The sequence below is a fragment of the Sorex fumeus genome, unplaced genomic scaffold, assembly GCF_029834395.1.
Source record: "Sorex fumeus unplaced genomic scaffold, SorFum_2.1 ptg000006l, whole genome shotgun sequence".
In the NCBI taxonomy this organism is placed as follows: Eukaryota; Metazoa; Chordata; class Mammalia; order Eulipotyphla; family Soricidae; genus Sorex; species Sorex fumeus.
The window spans coordinates 56,017,221-56,043,216 of NW_026606063.1; the positions used below are offsets into that span (position 1 = coordinate 56,017,221).

General features: G+C 37.3%; 1 protein-coding gene across 2 annotated transcripts in view; it reads right to left on the reverse strand.

Moving 5' to 3' along the window:
* EML6 (EMAP like 6) overlaps nucleotides 1-25,996 on the reverse strand; it is a 290,220-nt gene that overhangs the window by 87,116 nt on the left and 177,108 nt on the right. For both annotated transcript variants that reach the window (XM_056124968.1, XM_056124960.1), the window contains exons 13-16: nucleotides 24,980-25,098; nucleotides 22,499-22,685; nucleotides 21,452-21,557; nucleotides 10,392-10,485 (exon numbers count right to left, since the gene is read on the reverse strand). In XM_056124968.1, the coding sequence (XP_055980943.1) occupies nucleotides 10,392-10,485; nucleotides 21,452-21,557; nucleotides 22,499-22,685; nucleotides 24,980-25,098 (506 nt within the window). The remainder of the gene's footprint in view (nucleotides 1-10,391; nucleotides 10,486-21,451; nucleotides 21,558-22,498; nucleotides 22,686-24,979; nucleotides 25,099-25,996) is intronic.

The following is a 25,996-nucleotide window of genomic DNA, read 5'->3' on the forward strand; positions in this document are numbered from 1 at the left end:
TTTTTTATTTGTTTGTTTTTACCAAAGCATATTTAACTATACTTTAAACACATTATGAATTTTTTTTAACAGATCACAAGTTTCCACAACAAAAGCAATACTACCACCACGGTCTTTAAATTTATAATGCACAGAGAGGTCTTGTACAAGAGGAGGAAAAATACTGCAATAACCTTATTGAGAAGTTTCAAATGTCACATATTTGCTGTGGGAGGCATAGCTTTGGGTTAGCCACTATCAGCTATAATGTTTTCACTAGAAATGGAAAGCCCTGACTCATCTGCATGAATAAAGAAAGGATGTGATTCATTGTTTCAATGCACTTTAGAATATTATGCACTCAGAGGTAAAGACTTATAGTCTCAAAGACAGAAGGTCAGATACAAAAGTGAGAGCTAAATGGAGAACAGAAGTTACAGATATGGCATTACACAATGCCTGGGAAATTCTGCTCCAAACTAAGAAATTACCACACTACAATATAAAAATTTCCTAGCCTTAAAAGCTACTTAATGGTCTTCTCTTTCATTAGCAAAAAAATTATGGTCATATTTTATCATGTAAAAAAGAGATTAGAAAAGCTAACTGGTCAATCTTCTTTTTGAATATAGACATACAAATCTAGAATTTTAGCAGAAAATTCAGTAATAAATATAAAGATAACACATTATAACTAGAATGCAAGTATTATGATTAGATGCATTAACAAAATAGTGTTATTCGTGATTTTAATATACATTGGAGAAAAAAATTATATTTTTTCATGGTGTTCAGAGATATCTGAGAACCATCTAATACTCGTTTGTGATTAAAAAATATCAGTACTCAATAAAACAGAAATAAACAAGTGCCTAGAATTTATCTCTCTGGTATATATATTTCCCTATATTTGCTGACAATCATTGAAAATTAAGATTCATTCCATACAACTATATACAGGTCAGCTCTCCACAAACAATGATGTGTGCCATTATATTTTCTTTGCAAGCAGAAAGTACTAGAATAGAAGCAGGTTCATGGTGTGTTTGGTATGTATAACCAAAAGTCAGATTCCATTTTTGCTTTTTTCCTAGATTATGGGCCATTATCAGCTCCTCAGTTGGGGGCTCTGGCAGTGCTTAGGGAAGTACGTGGTACTAGAGAGACCAAATCTGGGTCTCTAGAATGCAAAGTACTGGCTCCATCCCAGTAAGGTAGCTCTCCAGCTCCCCAAAAGCCATGATTTCAACATTAAGAATCAGTATTTCTTTGTAATATCAGAACAAGTCAGTACTACTACTATTTCACATTGTATTGTATTCTTTGACATTGTATTGGCATTATTACTATAATTAGACAAGGTTAAAATATTTATAGGTGATATTTTGAATCATGATAGGTTGAAATGTGTCTCAGATGGCCCTGTTTAATTGAGAAATGGGTAATCTGAAAGCGATAAATAGTTAATGAAATAAAAAATATGAAAAGCCTAATCATTTTTAAAAATTAAAGACAGAAGTTGTAGAATGGAAGAGGTAAAACTATTTCTATTTTGGGGCTAAAAAGCGATAATACAGCGGGTAGGTGTTTGCCTTGCATGCAGCCGACACAGGGTTGATTCTCGGAATCCCATATGGTCCCAAGCACTGCCAGGAGTAATTCCTAAGGGCAAAGCCAGGAGTAACCTCTGTGTATCGCTGGGTGTGACCCCCTCAAAACCACTATTTCTTTAGAAGATAATATATGTATATAAATAACAACTATTAACAAAATAATTTGGCAAAACTGCAGTACAGAAAGTTAAATGGAACATCAATAGCCTTAATGTATACAACTGACAGTTAAGATAGATTGGGAAAGAGGATTGTATTTATAAAAATGTAAGGTATACCAGGAAAACAAAACACCATCAAAATAAAAAGGGTAACCTACTGAATAAAAAAAGATATTTGCGACTCATATCAACCATGGTGTTCACATCATATAAGGTATTAATATAAAGAACTCATAAAACTCAGTAGCAGCAAAATGAAAAACCTGATTTTAAAATTTGGGAAGAGGATCACTTCTTTAAAGAAGACATACTGTTGGCTAACAAGGACATGAATACTTGTTCAACATCTCTTATTAGTAGGAAAATGCAATAAAAAATGACTATTCTCTAAAGGGACAAGAAACAAATGTGGGCAAAGATACAGGAAAAAAATGGGACCCTTGTACACTGTTGGTAGAAATGTAACAGTGCAGACTTTGTAGAAAACAGTACAGGGATTACTCAACAAATGAAAACTAGAAATACTTTACGGTTTAGCTATTCAACTTCTGGATATTTATCAGAGAATGTTAAAAAGTGTTCAAAGAGATTTATACACAATGTTCATTTCAGTACTACTAACAAAAGTCAAGTGCTAGAAACAACTGAAATGCCCTCCATAGGTAAGTAGATAAAGATGAGGTATATAGAGTATGTAGATACACTGTAAAAACTGCTCAGCTATTTTTTTGAAAAAAAGAAATTTTTGGAAGTTACAGTAATATATATGGATCTAGAAGTTACCATGCTAAGTGAATTATGGCTGACAAAGACAAATGCCAAATTATTTCAATCATATGTGATAAAATAATGAACCAAGACAAACTCATCTACTATAAGAATAAAACAGAAGGAACTGGAGGTGAGAGTGATGGAGGATGCAGGAGAACAAAGGTTCCTGTCATTTTTTAGTACATTGTACCTGTGTTTCAGAAGGCTTAACCTACATCTTCAGAAGCTGTATCCAGTGCAAGTGCCTCTTAATTCATCAGGTGAAGTATCTGTGAACAACTGCCTGGAGAATTACCTTGGAAGACAGCAGCACAGTCACAGAGATATCACTACACCTCATGTCTAGCTGATTTCACTGGGGCCTCAGATGGAGTAGACGTTCTTTCTCCCCTGTGAACCCCAAGGGCCACAGACTTCCAGAAGAAAAATCCAGGTATGCAGGATGAGTGATTGAAAACCCATGGTCACATGAAGGCAGGAATGGGTTGTCACGCCCACTAATTGCTTCCAGGTGCCATTCGAACGTATTAATGGCCATGATCCAGAGACTCCACAAATGAATCTCGAAAGACAGCACCATGCCACAGGGATGTCTAGGGACCCCAATTATTTAAAGTTTTAGATATCCAGGAGCGCGCATGTGAGATCGCATGCTTTTTTAAAAAACTTTTTTGTTGAATCACTGTAAAACAGACCCCTACAGACATTTCTTACTATTCATGACAAGCAATACAAAATAATAATAGTGGTGGGAAGATGTTATGGTGGTGGGATTCATGAATAAAATCAATTACTGTGAACAACTTATGAAAATAAAATTAAAAAATTTTTTTTAAAAAAAGCACCTGCCATAGAGGCAGGCAGGGTATGGGAGGTGTGTGTGTGTGGGGGGGGGGGGGTGATAGGAGGGAACCTGGTAACACCAGGACTGGTACTATTCATAATAAGTAACACAAAATAAATTATTCAGCATCTGCCTGTGGGGTAGGCTTGAGTAGTGGTGAGAAAATTCGAAATAATAATAATAGTGGTGGGATTGGTGCTGAAATATTGAACATAATCAATTACTGTAAACAAATTTAGGAAAATAAAATGGAAAAATTAAAAAGAGAATAAAACAGTGTTTGACATAAGATAAGGGGGAGGAAGTGGGAAAATCAGATAAAAGAGATCAAGTGTATGGTGATGTGCTGCCAACACTCCCAAACCTCCATTTTAAATTAAAAAGGAAACACAATGTTCTTGAATTGCAAAATGTTCCAGAGAGATAGCACTGGGGTTAAAGTGCTTGCACAACATGCAGCTGGTGCTCTATCGCTCTAGAGTACTGCATATGCTCTACTGAGCACTGCCGGCAGTGATCTCTGAGCAGAGTCAGGAGTACTCTGAGCACTGCTGGATGTGGTCCCAAAGCCAAAAGAAAAATATTATTCCGTAAAGGTATAGCACTGCACTGTAGCACTGTCCTCCCGTTGTTCCTTGATAGGTTTGAGTGGGCACCAGTAACGTCTCCATTGGGAGACTTGTTGTTACTGTTTTTGGCATATTGAATACGCCATGGGGAGCTTGCCGGGCTCTGCCGTGAGGGTTGGATACTCTCGGTAGCTTGCCAGGCTCTCCAAGAAGGGTGGAGGAATAAAACCTGGGTCAGCTGCGTGCAAGGCAAATGTCCTACCTGCTGTGCTATCACTCCAGCCCCCTATACTCTCTACTTTGGTTAGATTCGATATTTTGACACCAGTCCCACAACACACAAACTTGCTGAAAGTAAGAACCTGGTAAAGATGAGACCCATTGTATTTAGAGCTATGCGTGGAGAATCTTCATTCAAATGAGAGGAAGAATCCGGAGTTCCGACCTCCATTGACAGTCAAGAATCAGGGACACTGTCTTGTTTGCCAAGACATCAAAAATCAGATGGGCTGGACACGTAATGAGATTTAGAGATGACCGCTGGACTAGAGCCGTTACCGACTGGATTCCATGAGATGTCAAAAGACCATGTGGCCACCCACCTACAAGATGGTCAGACTTCTTCGTCAAGACCCTGAACTATTGGTTTGGGGCTCTTCATGTCCCCAGAACAAACAGAGGCCATTGGGCTACACTAGCACGCAACAGGGATGAATGGAAATGTTACTGGCACCCACTCGAGCAAATCGATGAGTAACGGGAAGTCAAGTGATCAAGTGATGTGGTAAAGAGGCCTTATTTTTGAGCCAGAAAGAGTGGGATAGACATAGAAAGACTGCATTCATCTGGGGAACAAGAAGTAACAAAATAGGAGACTAACACCCAAGAGTGGCCGGGATTAGTACCAGGAGGTTTGCTCCATGGCTTGGAGGTCAACCACACATGCTAGGGGAAAAGGGAGCTCAGATAGAGAAGGGAGCACCAAATAAAGGATGTTGGGAGGATACTCCCAGGAAGGGAGAAGCATGCTGAAAGTAGGGTTGGGAGGGATACTGGGACCCATGGTGGTGGAAAATGGGCACTGGTGGAGGGATGGGTATTTGATCATTGTATAACTGAAACCCAAGCACAAAAATTTGTAAGTCTACAACTGTACCTCATGGTGTTTCACTAATAAAATTTTTTTTAAAAGATGCCTTATTTTAAAGTCCTATGGAACAATAAAGGGGAATGAATGTCTAAGATAACATTGAAAAAATGGAGAGTGGCTTTCTTAGATATTAAAATAATTTAGAAACTGTCATAGTTTAAATACTACTGATGCATGCATTAAAATATAAAGCAATTAAAAATATAAAAGAGGTATTTTATATTTAGTATGTAATGAAGACAAGGACTCAAATGAATGGAGAAAAAGAGCTTTCAAATAAATGATATTTGTTACCAAATGCCAACAACCATGAACAACAAAAAGAACTCACCCACTGCTGGAAGGAATTCAAAATTGTATGGTCACTACAGAAGACAGATTTGTGTCTTCTTAAAAAACCATATTAATCTTACTACAGGATCCAGCAATTTTATTCTTTAGTATTCACTCAAAGGTGCTGAAAACTTAGGTACACAAAAAAACCTGTGCATAAATGTTGAAGTAGCTTTAATGATAACTATCAATATAGAGCCAACCAAGATATCTTTTAGTAGGGAATGGATAAATTCACAGTGGCACATCCAGATAATGGGTTATTAGTTGATATTAAAAGGAAGTGACCTACTCAGTCAGGTAAAATCATATAGGAAACATTTTTAAAAATCCAGTCTGAAAATAAAAACTATATGCACACTGCATGATTCCAACTATACGAGATTCTGGAAATGTTGTTACAGAAACAATAAAAAGATTAGTGGTTTCCAGGACAGAGATGAGGAAGATATAAATAGGCAGAGTACAAAGGATTTTTAGGCAGTGAAGTGAAACAATTAAAAATCACTCATATCATTCTTACCATTACACACTTACTGAAACTCATAGAATGCATAAAACTAAGAGTGCGCCCAAATGTAAACTTTGGAGATTGGATATTAGTGTACCTCCATAATCTGTAGAGAATGCACCCTTTATTGCAATATAGGGATATATGTGAGTACGTATGTATTTGGGAAGAATTACACAAACTGAACTTCCTGATTAATTTTATCATGGGGGGCGGGAGCAATAGCATAGTGGGTAGGGCATTTGCCTTGTATGCAGCCGAACCAGGTTCGATTCCCAGCATCCCATATGGTCCCCCGAGCACTGCCAGGAGTAATTCCTGAGTGCATGAGCCAGGAGTAACCTCTGTGCATCACCAGGTGTGATCCAAAAAGCAAAAAAAAAAAAAAAAAAAAAAAAAAAAACCAAATTTTTGTCATGAACCTAAACACTGTTCTCTAAAATCTCAAAAATAAAATAATAAAGTTTAGAAGACACTAATTAGCCACATGGAAAAAAATACAAAGTTAAATCTGTTCCTCAAAACAGATACTAGGATAAATTCTAAATAGCTTTGAGGTATTAATATAAAAATGAAACTATGGTAGATTAAACTATGAGTAATTTCCCTTTAGCCTGAGAATAAGAAATACTTTTCTCACAATGACTCAAAATCTTGTAGAAGATGGTAAATGTAAAGATTGATCAACTTTTCCACATAAAAATCTTTTTTTCTGGACCATGTCCAGAGATGCTTAAGCGTTTACTCCTGGTTCTTAATTCAGGAATAACTTTTGGCAATGCTTGGGGAACATATGGGATGCCCAGGATAGAAACCAGGTCAGCCACATGCAAGGGAAGTGCCCTACCCACTGTACTCTCTCTCTGCCCCCTCCCCACGCAAAAAACCTTTTGCATGATGAAAGATGCCACAGAAAACTCAAGACAAATGAGGATAAATAGCTCTGAGTTAAAGACAAAGGATATATGACCCTAATATTTAAAGGATTACTTGCTATGTGAGTTATATTTTAAGAGAACCAAATGATTTATGAGGGGATATTCTTATTTATAGAAGAATCCGAGTAATATAAACAATGAATTACATTCTCATTTTAAACCTCTAATTAAGTCATTAGTTTAGCTCACAAATGCAAATGAAGGCTACAAATATTAGATAATTCACTAACCGGAAGCTCTTAATGGAAGGCTCAGATCACTACCAGAACCCATAGTTCAGCAAAGCACTACTAAAGTAGGTCGAGTACACATTCTGCACAGTGGTATAACAATGAAGTAATGGTCTACCCTGGGGGAGAAGATTTACATGCCTGACATTGTTTAGCATAGCTAGTTCATGGGGATAATAAAAATCACAGTTTCAGTTGGTGTATTGCATAGATAATATAGCCTGATTTCTTATACCTGGGAAGCACCATATCACTGATATAATGCAGAAGGATGCATTCTAGTCTAAAATATTGAACACTGGTGAAAATATTTGCAAATCACATAACTGATAAGGGACTGTATCATAATATGTTTGAAAAACTCTACAACTCAAAAATAAAAATATTATTTAAAATGGTCTCATGCTCTACCAACTGAGCTAGCTGGGCTGGAGTGATAGCACAGTGGTAGGGCGTTTGCCTTGTGTGCAGCCAGCCCGGCCGAGCTGGGTTCGATTCCTCTGCCCCCTCTGAGAGCCCAGCAAGCTACAGAGGGTATCTCGCCTGCACGGCAAGGCCTGGCAAGCTACCCGTGACGTATTCAATATGCCAAATACAGTATGCCAAACACAATAACAACAAGTCTCAAAATAGAGATGTTACTGGGCCTGCTCGAGCAAATCGATGAACAAGGGGAGGAGAGTGCTACAGTGCTACATTTAAAATGGTCAAAATACTTAAATAGACATTTCTACAGAAACCATAAATGTACACATATAAAAAGATGTTTTTGCCTAACAAGCCATTTAGATCACGAAAATAAAAACCATAGGAGATTATTTCACCTCAGAAAGGTTATAATGAAAATGACATAAAATAATGTGTTGGCAAAGATGTGAAGAATGTGGGAACGTCATATTTTGTAATGTAATGTTGGTAATGTAAAAAAGTGCAGTCACTTTGAAAACAATTTGATGCTACCTTAAAATGTTAGTTACCCAACATAAAGTAACAGAATAGGAAACTAACACCCAAGAATGGCCGAGATTAGTACTAGGAATTTTATTCCTTGACTTGGAGGCCAACCACACATACTAGGGGAAAAGGGAGTTCAGATAAAGAGGGGAACACCAAATAAAGGTGTTGGGAGGATCCTCCCAGGATGGGAGAAGCATGTTGAAAATAGACTATAGACCAAACATGATTGCCACTCAATGTTTCTTTTGCAAACCACAACACCCAAAAGGAGAGAGAGAACAGAGGGGAATGCCCTGCCACAGAGACAGGGTGGAATGGGGGGGATGGGGGTGGGAGGGATACTGGGATCCGTGGTGGTGGGAAAACGGCACTGGTGGAGGGATGGGTATTTGATCATTGTATAAGTGAAACCCAAGCACAAAAATGTGTAAGTCTGCAACTGTACCTCATGATGTCTCACTATTAAAAAATTTTATAATAAAAAAAGTTAGTTACCCAATAAACCAGCAATTCAACTATAAAGCATATATCCAAGAGATAGTAAACATACTCTACTCCAAACCTTGTGTGTGATTTTTGATAGCAATGTTATTTTTAATGTGTACAAGGTAAAAGCAATCTAAATGTCTATCAACTGATGAAAGGATAGAATGTAGTAGATCCATATAGTATAATACTATTTAGCAACAAAAAGGGATGAAGTATTGTAAATGCCACGAAGGTCTTTAAAATAATATGCTGAGTTAAAGAAACTAGTCTCAAAGGCCTCATAATGTTTTTATTCTATTTATAAGAATGCACAGGATAAACAAGTTCATAGAGACAGAAGGTAAATTAACTGAAAACTGGCATAAGAGTTTCTTTTGGGAAAATGCAAATGTTTTGAAATCAAATGTTATCATCACACAACTCTGTAATGTACTTTAAAAATAGTCTGCTTTAAAAGAGGCATCTATATGGCATATGATTTAATAATTAAACTCTTAAGAAAAATACAACCAGGTTTTGGGCTAGCTCAGTGGTGAAAGTGCCTGCTTTGCTTGCATGAGACCATGAGTTTGAATCATGAATACTGAGCATGGTCCCAAAGATTCTGTTTGGGACCACAGGAACCTCTACAGAGTATGTGACAAGCAAAACAGAATGTGGTAAGTCCCACAGTCAGATATGTGACCCCTCAAGATAACAAATGTGAGCGTCACAACTTAGTAGTGCAATCCCCTTTGAGCACCCAACCCCATGTACACAAACACCTGTGTGACCCAGTAACTGCTACAAGAAGAAAAAGAAGCAAAGCAAACAAAAACCAAACAAAAAATGCTCCCAAAATCTGAAAGCAAAGCTAATCAAACCCACAGATCTAACTACCGTTCACAGAAAAAGCAGGAAAACGCATAATAAGCTTCTATGAAGAAGTTGTAAAGTTTTCTTCCTCCTGTTCAAATAAATTTTAAAATGTATTAGCATAGATTTACTCATACCATTGATTTATTGATATTTTATAGCAGCAAAAAAAGATAGCTTTTGAAAAATAATCAACTTAAAAATTTCCAAAAGAGAAATTTTTCAAATTCAGAGCCATTAAACTTCAATACAATAATTTTAGTCAATTACAACATTTGTTAATGCAGGGAAGAAGCAGCAGTAAACTGCTAACACAACTGAACAACAAATCATACTGCTGGATTCGCTGCCAACAGCTTTGACTTCTGACCACGGCTGGACCAACAGTTAAGCTCAACATAAGCAGGAGTGGAAAGTAATGGTCAGCTTTTTTGGCTGATTCAGCAGCAAGGGAGGCTGGGGTAAGGGAGGACAGGTGGTCTATAAAGAGCAGACGGTCTTGAAAGGTCTATTTATAAGACAGGAGATTAGAGAAACAATTTGCCTGCTTTGAAAGCAACTGGCAAATGTACATGATGGGGCCTCCTTGATGGCATGCCACAGCCTCATGACAAATGGCACATGTGACTCCAGTGACACTGACGATCCTTTACCAGATGCTTTGACAGTGGAAAAACAAGAGGCACGGCATACGCCTGGGAAAAGCTGCTTTTAAAAATGCTTTGAGAGAGATATTGCATGTATGACTAAGAGTAAAGTGACTACTTTCTGGAAAGTTCTCAGAAATTTCTAATTCTCTCAAATAAACATTAGCAGCCAGAAGTGGGGTTTATTTTCAGGAAATTTGCAATATATTTCTCCTTAGGTATTAAGCTTCCTACGTGGATTTCACTTGAATTCAAAGGTAAAATCTTCCATAAAATGAAAACTAGTGACAATTACTGAACCGTGATTATAGGTTGGATGCTGTAAGGTTTCAGCAGCTTCTTACCTTGTTGTGGCTATCTTTTCTCCCTTTTTCCAGTCCCAAAATACAATACTGTGAAAATCGTCTAAACCAACTGACACCAGACATTTCCCATCAGCTGTATGAAAAAAACACAAATGTCAAATGATGCATTTCTTCAATGAAAAAATAAAACATTTAATATACTATTACGGAAAAATAAGAAATCAGTTTTAAGTATACTATTTAGGTTCAAATACATTCAAAAGTATCCTATGGAAGGAACCTCACTGAATGAAGTGGTTAACAATAACTAGTACTAGCTGAGGGGCTTCTTTTCCTTCCTTTTTTTCAATTGATTTTTAGCAGAGTTTTTAAAAACAGAATAACTGTTTGCTGAATTAAAACACTCACTGATCCAACATTCCAAGCTGATACATAGGGCTGGGGAACTGTTTTAGGTAAGTTAAGTAAACTTTTGTTTATTTTGTTATAGGTAAATCTTTCTTGATTACTTCAAATTCATTAGGTTTTGTGAACCCTTGTCTCTTTTCAGTTCCAAAAATCTACGTTTGATTTAACTCTTAAAGGTAAAGAACATTACAGAGCTAAAGTGATAGTACAGTGGTTAGAGTGCTTGCCTTGCACATAGCCAACCAAGATTCAATCCCTGGCACCCCGTATGGTCCCCTGAGTACTGGAGTAATTCCTGAGTGCAGAGCCAGGAGTAACCCCTGAGAACTGTCAGGTGTGCCCCCTCAAATATAAAAACATTAAAGAAACTAAATTTATCTTCAAAAATTCTTTCCAAAGCTAGGATTTTTTTAGGTAGGATATTTGTAGGACATTTTGAAAATATGGATAAATGTTTATCATCAAAATTTGTAAGCCTACACTTGATATACATATGTCTACAGTCAGATTTTCCCTACCTGAATGTGCTTTAAAAAAACAAAATGAGAATCACCCAGAAAATACAATATTTTTTTCAATAAAGGTAAAGATAAAGGTAAAGGCCCTCCCATTGTTCATCGATTTGCTCAAGCGGGCCCAGTAACGTCTCCATTGGAGATTTTGTTGTTACTGTGTTTGGCATATCGAATACATCACGGGTGGCTTGCCAGGCTCTGCCGTGTGGGCGAGATACTCTCGCTGGCTTGCCGGGCTCTCCTAGAGGGGCGGAGGAATCGAACTTGGGTCAGCTATGTTGGCTGCGTGCAAAGCAAATGCCCTACCGCTACAATTTGGACATTAAGGCTAATTCCGAAAATATTTTTAATGTATATAGGACATAAATCAGAATAAAGGAGAAGCACATGTTGACTTTCAATGATTCACGCATGAAACTTGTACACTGCTAAAAAGCAATGAAACTTAATAAACTTAATAAAAATGGTGTGTGCTCACAGACCCCCAAATACATGACCACTTAATCTTTGACAAAGGAGTAAGAAATGTGAAGTGGAACAAGGAAAGCCTCTTCAACAAGTGGTACTAGGAAAACTGGATAGCTACCCGCAAAAAAAAAAAAAAAAAAAACAACCTCTTGACCTCTGTCTAATGCCAGGCACAAAAGTCAGATCAAAGTGGATTAAAGACCTCAATATCAGACATGAATCCATAAGGTACATAGAAGAAAATGTAGGCAGAACTCTCCACAACATTGAAGCTAAAAGCATCTTTAAGGATGAAACAGCACTGACCATGCAAGTGGAAGCAAACATAAACAAATGGGACTACATCAAACTAAGAAGCTTCTGCACTTCAAAAGAAACTGGCCAAAATACAGAAAGAGCCCACAGAATGGGAAAGAATATTTACCCAATACACATATGATTTATTAAAATCAAATCAAATTTTTAAGTGACACATATGATAAGGGATTAATATCCAGGATATACAAGACACTAGTGGAACTGTACAAGAAAAAAAAACCTCCAACCTCATCAAAAAATGGGGAGAAGAAATGAACAGAAGTTTCCTCAAAAAAAATATACAAATGGTCAAAAGGCACATTAAAAAATGCTCCACATTGCTAGCCATCAGGGAGATGTAAATCAAAACAACAATGAGATATCATCTCACACCACAGAGACTGGAACACATTCAAAAGAACAAAAGCAGGCAGTGCTGGTGTGGACATGGGTAAAAACGGACAGTCTTTCACTGTTGGTGGGAATGCCCCTAGTCCAGCCTTTCTGGAAAATAATATGGACAGTCCTTCAAAAACTAGAAATTGAGCTTCCATATGACCCTGCAATACCACTTCAGGGAATATATCCCGAGGATGCAAAAAAGCACAGTAGAAATGACATCTGTACCTATATGTTCATTGCAGCACTGTTCACAATAGCCCAAATCTGGAAACAACCCAAGTGCCCTAGAGCAGATGACTGGTTAAAGAAACTTTGGTATATCTACACAACGGAATACTATGCAGCTGTCAGGAAAGATGAAGTCATGAACTTTGCTTATAAATGAATAGACATGGAGAGTATCATACTAAGCGAAATGAGTCAGAAACAGAGGGACAGACATAGAAGGACTGCACTCATTTGTGGAGTATCAAACAACATAACATGAGGCTGACACCTAAGGATAGTAGATCCATGGGACAGGTAGATTGCTCCATAGCTGGAAGCCTGCTTCATGAGCAAAGGGGAGAAGGCAGCTGGAATAGAGAAGGGATCACTAATAAAAAGATGGCTGGAGGAATCAGTCGGGATGGGAGATGTGTGCAGAAAGTAGATAAAGGACCAAACATGATGACCCCTCAGGGTCTGTATTGCAAACCATAATGCCCCAAAGTAGAGAGTATTGGGAATATTGTCTGCCATGAAGGCAAGGGGAGGGTGGGAAAAGGGGGGGTATACCGGGGATATTGGTGGTGTGGAATGTGCACTGTTGGAGGGATGGGTGACTGATCATTGTGTGATTGTAACCCAAACATGAAAGCTTGTAACTATCTCACAGTGATTCAATAAAAGTTTTTTTAAAAAAATGATCTGTGCTCAGGATGCAACTCAGCTCACAGACGCATATAAGCATGGCGTACATGTATGAGGCCCTGACTACAATTGCTAGCAACATACAAAGACACACACATACACACACACGGCCAAAAATAGAATATGTTGCATGTATAGTTACACTGGAAATAAAAACACTATTTAAAATAAGCCTAGCAAAACTAAATTTCAGAGAAGAAACATTATTTCTGAGTTTAAGTTTATTCCATGTAATATTTATACTCATGAATTTTTATATTTATATTTTATGAGATATACTTATATAAAACACAAGATATGCTTACAAAAACAGTATTTGTGGTATATATGAAATTCAAATATAACTGGGCCCCATTATTTGCTACATCTAGCACCCCTACCCAAAAACTAATCAATGTCCAACCCATGAATATGTTCAGTACTGCCAGAGATATTCCTCAATAATCAAACACAGAGGTATCTTTCTAGAGGAATTAAGGTAAGAGAAAAGAATAATTTGGCTCTAAAAAACAAATACTTAGGACCATAAGATACTATTGAGGTCCAGGCAGATGTCTAACATACACCCAGCATCTGTTTGTTTCCTGGCACCAAATGGTTCCTTGAGCATTGCTGGGTGCCACCGTGGAGACCCTAATGGGGCACCATCTGGTTAGCCTGGATATGCTCAGCACTGATGTATATCACACCCTCTGGCCCTTACATTGAACTGCTGGGGTCTGGTTAATTGATAATCATAGGCAGGACCCATGAGCCTCGGAATACACTGTCCCCAAGAAAACAAAGAAACCATTAAAAAAAACCTAAACAACTCTATCTTTTGAGTCACTAAGAACATATCCTTACATTTAAATGCTACCAACCTTCAAATTGAGCACATGAAGGTGTGCTCCTATAAATTCAGAGAAGATCGGATAGCTAATGTTTTCCTGTATAATACCAGTAACATTACTTTTCTCACTTGGTATTGTACTGGATGTTCCTACTGGCATGCATTTGGCAATTCTATTTTTATTGAATTATTCTCCTTTTACATTACCAGCTCATTAAAGATCTATAATAATGCATCACATTGCCTTTGTGATCCTCACAGTGAACTGGTGTTCGCTGAATACTGATGACCTTGAGGAGTACGAGGAAGAAAAGATGGAATGTTCTTATGAATGACAGGGGTGAAAGGAAATGCTATATATACTATAGCTGTACCATTTTTAGTTGTGATGATCACTCCTTCTAAAAATATTGCACAAATACTCAATGTTGTATTTTGGGAGAGCGGAGACTGAACCAGGGTTGTCTGCATACAAGTCAAGAGATACACTGTATCTCCTGAAACCCGTATTATCTTTTTTTTTAATACATTTACCCTGTATTAATGTCTTAAAGTATGGGAATTCACATTAAAAGGATATTTTTGCAACAGTTTTTAAGTCTCTTGAAGAAGACCTGTGGACGGATTTATTTCCGGCTTATTTTGTGGGGTATGATGGATGGACTTTATTTGATGATACTGGAGATACTGAAAGATCTATTTATTGATAGTGACTAGAGAGGGCTCCCTAAGTGCTTCCACTTCAGGGGATCTGGGATGGGATCAGAGCCCATAGGAGACTGTCAGTGTTTGAATAGTGAAGGAGGGCTCCCCAGCAGCTGAGGGTCTTTCTTTTTCTCTGGTGCTCTTGCTGGGGCTGGTGGTCCTAGGTTTGCTTACACCTAGAAGATCATGCAGACATCAGGTACACAGACCCGTGGCAGTCACCAAACTCACTGTCATACCAGGAAAGGAGTTTCACAAAGTTGCTTGTTGGGGGCAATTTCTAGGCTTCTTTTTACTAGAATTTCTGTAATTTCCCCTTCAGCTTGTCCTCACAGTTATGAGTAGGGCTTTGTGACTATGAGTAGCAATAGCAGAAACAACACAAATGTAGAAAGGCCTCAGCAATCACACCTCTTCTTTAGAATGGTGTCTTTTTTTTAATTCAGCAAGTGCAAGCAGGCTTTTTCTGCAGACTCCACAGTCAGGAAAATAATTGGCTATTTTCTGATTTTTTTCCAGTTTTTATTTGTCCCTGCAGGGCTTGACCTTAGTTTTGAAAATCCATTGTTTCTTGCTGCTTGACCTGCTAGTTGCTGGAGTTTTATCTATATCTATCTATATATGTATGTATGTATATACATATATATACACTCACATGTGCGTATATATGTGTGTGTATATGTATATACATTAGTAATATTCTTAGAACATAGGAATGTACTTTCAAGTCCTTCCAGTCACAGTATGCATTAATTATGGATATTTTGTGATATAGTCCAAAAATAATCCAAAGACACTTAATGTCAACAGTAAAGGGCAAATTATAAAGAGAAATACTTTGACTCAGACAATTACAAGTTGCTCTCCCCATTGAGGGCTCATAAAAAATGCATGGACTTTCATAATGGAGCACAATGAAATCAAGTAAGTCTTGGAGGTACCCCTGTGGGATCAGTATAAAACCATATTTGAAAGTCTATTATAAATAGGAGAATGGTAGGTAAGGTAGGAAATATTTATTTTGGATGAAATTTTCTTTGTATATTCTGGTTTCTTATTTGTGTGGAGCATTTTCCTTATTACAAGCACAAAAAAATCCATGTTCCTTTGACAGTGATAATTCACCAATTTAAGAGTTGCTCAATTATGTGAAACGATATAAATTTATTTCTTCTTGTTTGCACAATTTAAAGTCATGGATTATGTTGTAAAATATTTTACTGATGGAAATTTCTTATTTTTCTTTGATTGTTTATAAACAGTGGCATGAATAAATTAATCCAAGTACCTATAATTAATTGTTACTTATTACCTAATTTTCACATCACTTGCCTGCTTTTAATTTCTAGGATAATTTCCTTCTCTAATAGAAGGCAGACATATTGTCAAGACATCCATATAATACTTCCCAAATGAACTTATATGAGATAGACAGATAGGGGGTTATTGAGGCACACAGGTGGAGAAACCAGTTCAGTAATAAATTATGCTGATATCTATTTAAACAGAAAAGTCTAAATTATCTTCTCTATTGAGATTATGACCGAATCTACTCTCTTTTTTGTTAATTTACAAAAAAGAATGCAATCCAGCTACCTTTCTGGTAAATTGTGATTCTGGTTGTTCTAGGACAGGGATGTCTTCACAGGGGGCTGTTCCACGTGGCAGCCTCTATGCACCACAATACCAACATCTCACTTATATTGGAGAATGGTGTGGAGAGCAGCTGGAGGCACTTGCTTTGGCCAGAGGAACTGGGGCCATAAGCAAGCATGCTGAGTGTTCCATGCAACACTTTCATGCTTCCTGTTCTCATAGACCCTGATGGAGGGCAGAGGCAGGAGAAGGTAAAAGTGAGGACAACTCCTGGTATAACTCCTGCCAGGGCTGGACTTGTATCCAGGCCACACTGCCCAACACTGGTTTTGCATTCTGACTGGTAGAGTGGTGCAAATGGTTAGGACGACAGATATTACACAAAGTGCTCTAAATAGAAATCAAACCAAAGAAATCCTGGCCTACATTTTTAAGAGATATCATAGGGTCCACAAAGACCAGTTGTCTTCATGTAACCATTATTAGCAGGTCAACACAGAGGTGATAGTAGTGAGCATTCTTCCTGAATAGTCCTTAATATTAATATTTTCCTAAACTATAAACTGGCTTCCTCTCTGCTATTTACACGTTAATATTACTTAAATGTTGAGACAAAAATACAATTTTTCATAGCCATAAATAACACACTTGTCAAATACATATGCTATCAGAGTAAATGTTCTCTGTATAATCAAGAATGCACTATTAAAACAAAATTCCCTCCACGCAATTTTTTTATATCTAGAATTTTATTTACCCAAAATGAGAACTAAAAGCAATGACCCTATCACTTCTCTACATTTCCTAAGGTATATAGTTTCTCAGGCCTAATAATGATTTTTAAAAACTGCCCAATGAGAGAAAAATTTCTAAATTCACTTCATTTCTAGATCTTTCTTCTTTAAAACAAGTAAGCACAAAGAAGACATGAGCTCTCAGAAATGCAGGTAGCAGATGACTTGCTGCTACTAGTCTCAGAATTAATATCTTTTGTCAACAATCTTCTAATCCTTCTCCTTAAAGTCAATTAAGAATATGAGTTAGTCTGTTACCCTTTCTCAATTTATTAAGAAAATTAAACTGTAATACAGAAAAAGGATCAAATGGTTATTAAATTTTACTTACATTTTACTTATATCATTCTAAATTTCCTGTAATTCTGTTCATATGCTAAATACCTAGAATATTATCAGTTGAAATCATTACATGGTATTTTAGTTCTATTTTTTCCTTTACATACAGTCCATATATGAACTTTAAACTTTATTTTCCTTTTAGTTTTATGCCACACCCAGTGTTGCTCAGGGATCACTCCCAGCAGGAACCATATGTGGTGGTGAGGATTAAATCCAGGTAGGACATATGCAAGCACTCTAAACAAGTATAGTTCCTACCCTGATGAAATTTCTTTATTTTCTTTGGTTTTTGGTCCACAATTGGTGATGCTCTGGGCTTTCTCCTTCTCTGTGGTCAGGTACCGTTCCTGACAGAGCTCAGGGGACCATCTGGGATGCTGAAGATCAAATCCAGTTTGGCCATGTGCAAGGCAAATGCCTTACACAATGTACCATTGCTCTGGCCTCTCCTATACAATTTCTTATATGGTTATGAATTGTTTGCTAGAATTAAGCTTCTATGTTTCCCAAAACATGAAAATATTAGATTTTCTATAATCTAGCACAATTTAGGCTTTATTTTTAAGTTTCAATCTCTAATGACTTTCTTATCACTCTGAAACAGAAGCATGTTAGCATAATTTTCATATTATACATATTCTAGAAAAATTAATTTTTGGAAGACGTCCCTCTGACCTCTAAGGAGCAGAATTATGAAAAACTTTTATTTACATCTTTGGAACAGAATTATATTTGAAGTCAAATTCTGGTTTCCTTTCAGATTTTACCAATTTATCAAGGACATGTATACCTACTTTGTTTTGTGTTTGGGGCCACATCTGACAGTGCTCAGGGCTTATTCCTGACCACTTGGGACCATATGGGGTGCTGGGGGTCCAATCCAGGTTGGCCACATACATGACAAGCGCCCAACCCCCTGTGCGATCTCTCCAGCCCATACAAGAAAAAGACCCAAATGAACTGTGTTATTTGTCTGTGTTATTTGGGCTGGAGCGATAGCACAGTGGGTAGGGCGTTCGCCTTACACGCGGCCAACATGGCCGACCCGAGTTCGATTCCTCCGCCCCTCTCGGAGAGCCCGGCAAGCTGCCGAGAGTATTCGATATGCCAGACACAGTAACAACAAAGTCTCCAGTGGAGACGTTACTGGGCCCACTCGAGCAAATCGACGATCAACGGGAGGGCCTTTACCTTACCTTTACCTTATTTGTCTGGAAATAAAAACTTGGTTATAGTTTGAGATTCTAGTAGTCATAACAAAAATCAGACAAAGAGCAAAGAATGTTAAGCAAAACAACCTTTGTCCATTCATCCATCATCTTTTTGGAGAAGCAGTGGGAACCAGAAACATGGGCTTAGCAGCTAAAACGTTAACTGTATATGAAGATCAACAGTGCTGACATAAATAACAGCTATATTACAGGGACTTAGAGGAGCTATAAGAGCAATAATAATGGGCTAATGGATAAAGAAAGGACTTTTAGCTTGATGAACTTGAAGAGATGCACAGGAACAGTATATGAGTGAAGGAACACAGGCCACAGACTGACAGAAGTGCACCTAGGTTATGTAGATAGATGTAAAAGAGCATGAATGGGTTTGTTGGTATAAATGCTGCAAAGGAAGGGGAGGCTACCCTGAGAAAGTCCACGAATTTCAACCAAGAGAGTAAACCCTGAGTCAGTCAACCAAGGGAAGTTCACAGGGTGGCAATGTAAATGCTTCCAGAAGGCTCAGAAGTGGACAGGATGGAGTGGAGGAATTCGAGACAGAATCAGAGACCAGCATTACATAGCATGAATGAGAGAAAATGGGAGCCTGAACCAGGGGAATAATGAGAGGAACAACAGAGAAAGTGGGAGTCAGAGAATTTGAGGAGTGAAAGTACACTTAATAGCACATGGCACATCTGAATGGAATTTAGACAAAGGAAATTATATAATCAGTTATCCATAGCAAAGCCTGATTTTTCCCCTATTGATCTAATTTCTATAATTATGTTCATTAAAAATTTCTAGATAGATTCTCAGTCAAACGGTCCTTGCCCCAATGAAAACAACATCCATCAGTTCTTTTTTTAGTACTGTGTTCAAATTATAAATTATGATGAAAGATCACTTCTGGGTTTTTTTATATGAAATTTATTTCCGAAATAACAGTGTCACAAAGCGGCTCTTTGTAGAAAATCTGCAGACCTCCCTGCGGTTCTTTATATTTTAAATTGCAAGTGACATGCTCCCACTTATTTGGAGAGACAGAATTGATGTTCTGAGTCACTGCCAGACATTTGCAACCAAGTCTTTCAACAGTAACAGCTGCTATGGGTTTCAGATCACTCAGGCAAATGCAGAACACAGTGTGAGCTCTAGGTAATGACTTGGGAGAGAGGAAATAAGGAAGATGAGGAAATAATATGTAATATAAAGGTCATATTTTTGTTATTGAGGAGGTATTCACAGTATCAATTTTCCAGTCTAAAATTTAAAGCTGATATAAAGGGCTTATCTCTCCTTAAACGCAGTTCAGCTAAACAGAAATACATATATATGTATATATATATATATAGCAGTATATATATTTATATGGCAGAACCTGGCAAGCTACCCGTGGCATATTTGATATGCCAAAAACAGTAACAATAATGGATCTCATTCCCCTGACCCTGAAAGAGCCTCTAATACCTTTGGGAAAGACGAATAAGGAGAGGCTGCTAAAAATCTCAGGGCTAGGATGAATGGCGAAGTTACTGGCACCCGCTCAAGTAAATTGATGAACAACAGGATGACAGTGATACAGTGATACAGAGATTTTTATATACTTTTTAAAAAACTAAGAACAAGTATATGTATTTATATTTTTTTTTCGAAAACTAAGAACAAAAGCACTGGCGTTGGTTTGGATGTGGGGAGAAAGGGACTCTCCTTCACTGCTGGTAGGAATGCCGACTGGTCCAGCCTTTTTGGAAAACAATATGGGCATTTCTCAAAAAACTAGAAATTGAACTCCTAGCAATACCACTTTTGGGAATATATCCCAGAGATGCAAAAAAGTACAGTAGAAATGGCATCTGCACTTGTATGTTTATTGCAGCACCATTTAAAACTGCCAGAATATGTAAAACACCCAAGCACCCGATAACAGATGACTGGTTAAAGAAACTTTGGTACACCTACACAATGGAACACTATGCAGCTGTTAGAAAAGATGATACCATGAAATTTGCATATAAGTGGATGGACATGGAGAGTATCATGCTAAGTGAAATGAGCCAGAAAAAGAGGGAGAGGCATAGAATGACTGCACTCATTTGTGGAATATAAAGTAACATAACTGGAGACTAACACCTAAGGATAGTAGGGATAAGGGCCAGGAGGATTGCTCCATGGCTTGGAAGCTGGTCTCATGTGCTGGGGGAAAGGACAGCTGCGATAGAGAAGGGACCACTAAGTAAATGATGGTTGGGGGGCTCGCTCGGGATGGTAGATGCATGCTGAAAATAGACTATGGGCCAAACATGATGGCCTCTCAGCATCTGTATTGCAAACCATAATACCCAAAAGGAGAGAGAGAGTAAGAGGCAATGTGCCTGCCACAGAGGCAAGGGGATGGGAAAAAGTGGGGGTGGCAGGAGGGATACTGGGAACATTGGTGACGGAGAATGGGCACTGGTGGAGGGATGGGTGCTTGATCATTGTATGAGTGAAACATAATCATGAAAGTTTGTAAGTCTGTAACTGCATCTCATAGTGATTCATTAAAAAAAAAACTAAATCAAAATGCCAAAGTCAGTGTGTATCTATCAAGGGCTCTAGAAAAAAATGGGCTTACCTGAGAAATCAAGAGCACACACTCCTCTCTGGTGTTGTCCTTTCAACAATGACAAACATTTTAGAGTTTGAGTGTCCCACACATGGATAGAAGCATCTCTTCCAACCTTAGACAACAGAATGTGTATAATTACTACTGATTAATTATAAAAAATGATATTTTTAGAGTCAAATACAGTTCAGAAATTTTAAAACTACACACTGAGGAAGATGCACAAATCCTATGACTCACTGTTTTCCAGATCAGGAAACTCAGGCACTATGAACCTAAGAGGCTGAATAAACAGCTTTTTCTAAAAAGCTTTGTTCTAAACAGCTTTTCATCTACATAGTCAACCCAAAGTTTAGGGATTCCAAATAGTTTAATAAAATTTGGAATTATTTTCAGGTTAAAATAAAAATAATAAATTAGTAAATATCCACATGACTTTAAATATCACAAAATGATTATATATCAAAATATTGTGCTAATATTAAAAGATGGCTCATTCAATAAATTCTTATTGAATAATCAAGATATACTAAATAATGGAAATATAGGGATGAGGAAAAAATATTAAGATAATATTTAGGTCTAGATAGTCCTATTCATAGACCTTATCACACTGAGGTAAGAACAGTACTAAAGTATATTGTTTGATTCTCTTACATGAAATGATCCAGTAGTCACTAAATCTTCAGCTTCCTGCCTCACAATTATTTCTACCAAAACTTTCTTTAATTTCTAATAAATAGTTTTGGTTCAAAATTAAATCTCTTCGAGAACAAGGGGGAATGCCCTGCCACAGAGGCAGGGTGGGATGGGAGGGTTGGGGGGTGGGAGGGATGCTGGGACCCATGGTGGTGGAACATGGGCGCTGGTGGAGGGATGGGTACTTGATCATTGTATAACTGAAACCCAAGCACAACAATTTGTAAGTCTATAACTGTACCTCATGGTGTTTCACTAATAAAAAAAATAAAATAAAGAAAAGAAAAAAATTAAATCTCCTCTCTCTTTGGGTAAGCCCCCATCTTAGATGAGAGAGAGAGAGAGAGAGAGATATACCTGCCCAGTAGCCACGTAGTCCTTCACTGGATGGATGGTCAAGCTGAGAATGTCATCATCGTGTCCCAGGTACAGCCTCTGGGAGTGTTGCTGTCTATTGTACACAACAGCAACTGCAGCAATGTGGTAGACTACTTCTCCAGTTTGTGTGTAGAACAGATTGTTTCTACAGTCATAGCCTCTATAACTGAAGCACAGTCCCAAGAAACACACAGTAGTTGAATAAACAAAGAATGAAATGGGTAGGGACTGTCTGGAGTTGCTGATGTGATACATAAGTAGAATTGCTTATTTCTGTATTACTACCCAGACAGTATTCTTAAAATGATGGCAGGAGGAACTTTGAGGGCATGTGATGAATTTGAGGCAATGAGTACTGAGGAAAATGTATATAAAAATGTAAATGACCATTTCTAGTCCTCAGCGACTCTTTGTTATTTTTTAGAACAGATCCATCTGAAAACACTCTAGTGATGAGGTAGAGACTTTCTTTTCCCACCTTCCCTTTCATAACCAACTTCCTCCCACTATAGCAAGTCATCTCTTTAGTCTTTCCAAAGACTTAGTATGATGAATTATCCTGAAAGCCGAATCTTCAGGGTTCTCAAAACAAAAGGACCTTTCAAAATACAAGTGTTGATGTAGAAAGTGAACAACTCAATGCACTGGAAGTTACTTGGCTTAAAATAATTTGCATTTTACAAAATTAGAATGCTTTTTTATTGAATTGTTAGCCGGTATGTCATTAAATTACTTTTTCTTTGTTTGGGGGCCACACCTAGTGGTTCTTAGGGCTTACAACTGGCTTTGTACTCTAGGACCACTCTTGGTGGGACGTGGGGTACCATATGGGTTACCAGGGACAAAATCTGGGCCAATTGCATGCAAAGCAAGCACCTTACCCACTGTATTATCTCTTGGCCCCTAAACTACATTTGTATGTGAAAGAGAAATACCATAAGATACACTTTTGATCCATAACTCAAAGGAATTCATTCTTATTTGTAAGGTGGAGGGGGTTGAACCTTATTTAAGGGACCATGTGATGCCGGGCTAAAATTGGGGTCAGTCATAACCAGGGCAAGCACACTAATCTCTGTAGTATCTCTCTACATACTTTAAGAGAAGTTTGAAGGATTAAATAACATCACTCTCGTTAAAAAAAAACTACTCTTGTGAGCAAGATTTCTCAGTTATAACTAGCAAAAATAAAAACAAGGGCCAGAGAGATAATACAGTAGGCTTAAGGTTCTTGGCTTGCATATGGCTAACCCTGATTCAATCCTCAGCACAACATACTATATTCTGAGCACTACCAGGAGTAATCCCTGAAGACAGAACCAGGAGTAAACCCTAGGTACCACCAGATGCGATCCCCCCACCAAAAAAAGAACATTTATTTTAAGGACATTTAACTCAATATTACTGAAATATTACATAATCTGACTTTCTGTTTTTCCTGCTAAATGTTCAAAAGCTGGTGTACATTTTAACATACAGCACATCTCTGACTCAGACTATCCATATTGCAAGTGGTTGGATAATAAGTGGATATTACACTATACAGCACAAAGTAAAATACTGTAGCTATAGAGACTTAACTTTATTTAGCCACACCCAAATCTTTTCAGGATGACTCTGTGCTCAAGGATCACTCCTGGCAGGGCTCAGGGGATCATAAGGGGTGCCAGAAATTAAATCCGGTTCAGCTGTGTGCAAGGCAAGTGCCTTAACTATCTCTCCAGATCCATACAGGGAATTACACTTAAACTGAATCTGCACACATTGTTTTTTCTTGAAGAAAGTATGACTATTTTATCTTCAAAGACCATGAATAGGGTAAAAGTCCATTAGGAAATTTAATAGTTACAACAAAATAATATAGAAAAAGTAAACAGTAGTATAACAATGTGAGTTCAAGAAGAAATATGAATAATATCAAGATTTCCATTGTAGAAGCATTCGTTCTAAAACTTCTTTTTAAACTGATATTTCAAAGAATAAAATCTCTATGGCCCCTAAGTTCTCTTGGTTCCATTTAATAAAATGCTAGACATTATAATTTTCACAAGAACCTAAATTTATGTTGGAAAGATAAGATGTTAACTTAAATAGAACTGTACATGATTTTAAAAATCCAAAATTATTTCAGTCATATATGTGAGCAAAAAGTGTTTGAAGAAAACACTAAACTAGATGGCAGCAAAACAGAGCAGTAAGCCAGGAATAAAGGAAGTAGAAACTATAGAGAAAGAGGTGAAACATCAATGAGCTGTAGTGATACATGAATCATGGAATATGAAAACTCTAGATTCATCTATTATGACAGCCACAGAACCCCACTGAGAAAACTGGACCATAAATCATGACTAAAATATTAACCACAGGTAAATGCAAAGTGGAAAGAAGAATCGGACTGAAGCAGGCTGCACTGAGGGAGTGGCCTCCTCAGCAAGACAACATCTCTGTGACATCACCCACCCGTGGATGAACTGGAGTTTCAAGCTGTCCTCAGGAGCCTTTTCTCGTTTGAGGAAGGGCACTGCATGGTTTTTCTCTTTACTTTGTTGCTTTAGCTGAGGTAGATCTTCTTTGTAAACCTTGAAGCATGACATAAACATTCAGTTTAGGTGTTCAAATACATTAAGATCTAACATTACACTATTACAATTGTAAATGTTTTTGCATGTTACATAAGAGTACCTAAATAACAAAAAGAGGGAAAAAATCAATATTAAAACAGTTGGGGACTGTAAAATCCTAATTCGTGATAAAGGATAGATCATCCAGAGAATCAACAAAGTGGCAGCTTTGAACAACTCTATAAGTCAAATGACCACGCAGCCATAAGCAGAAGCAAATAACAGCTAAATACACATTCTTCTGAAGTGCACACAGAAACTTTTCCAGTAGAAAGCATGTTGGGCCACAAAGCAAGTATCAAAAAATGCAAGAAAAGAAAAATTATGCAGAGCATCTTTTCTGACCATTATGGCATAATGAAAGAAAGCTGGAAAACTCCACCGATATCTGAAGATTAAAAAGCACTGTACTTTTGAAAAGTCAATGGCTCCCACATGAAGTCAAGAAAGAAATTAAAAATATTTTCAATGAAAATAAAAACATAGCATACCCAAACTTAGGAAATACATCAAAAGCATTCTTATGAGGAAAGAATGTTTTTTTGCTAAACACATATAAATTAAGATTTAAAAGAAATATTTCAAAAATCTACCTAACATTATACCACAAGAAACTAGAAAAAAAGAACAGATTAAGTTCAAAATTAATTTAAAAAAACCAACAATACATGCAATAAACTTGTAAACTGCTCAGTGATCCAATAAAACATGGTCAACAAGAAAGAAAAAATAAAAGGGAAAAAAACCCCAACAATACAGTTTAGCGCAGAAATAATTTTAAAACACAGAAAAACAGAGGAATTGATATAGTATGGCTGCAACTGTAAAATGATTTTGACATTATTGTAAACTATTA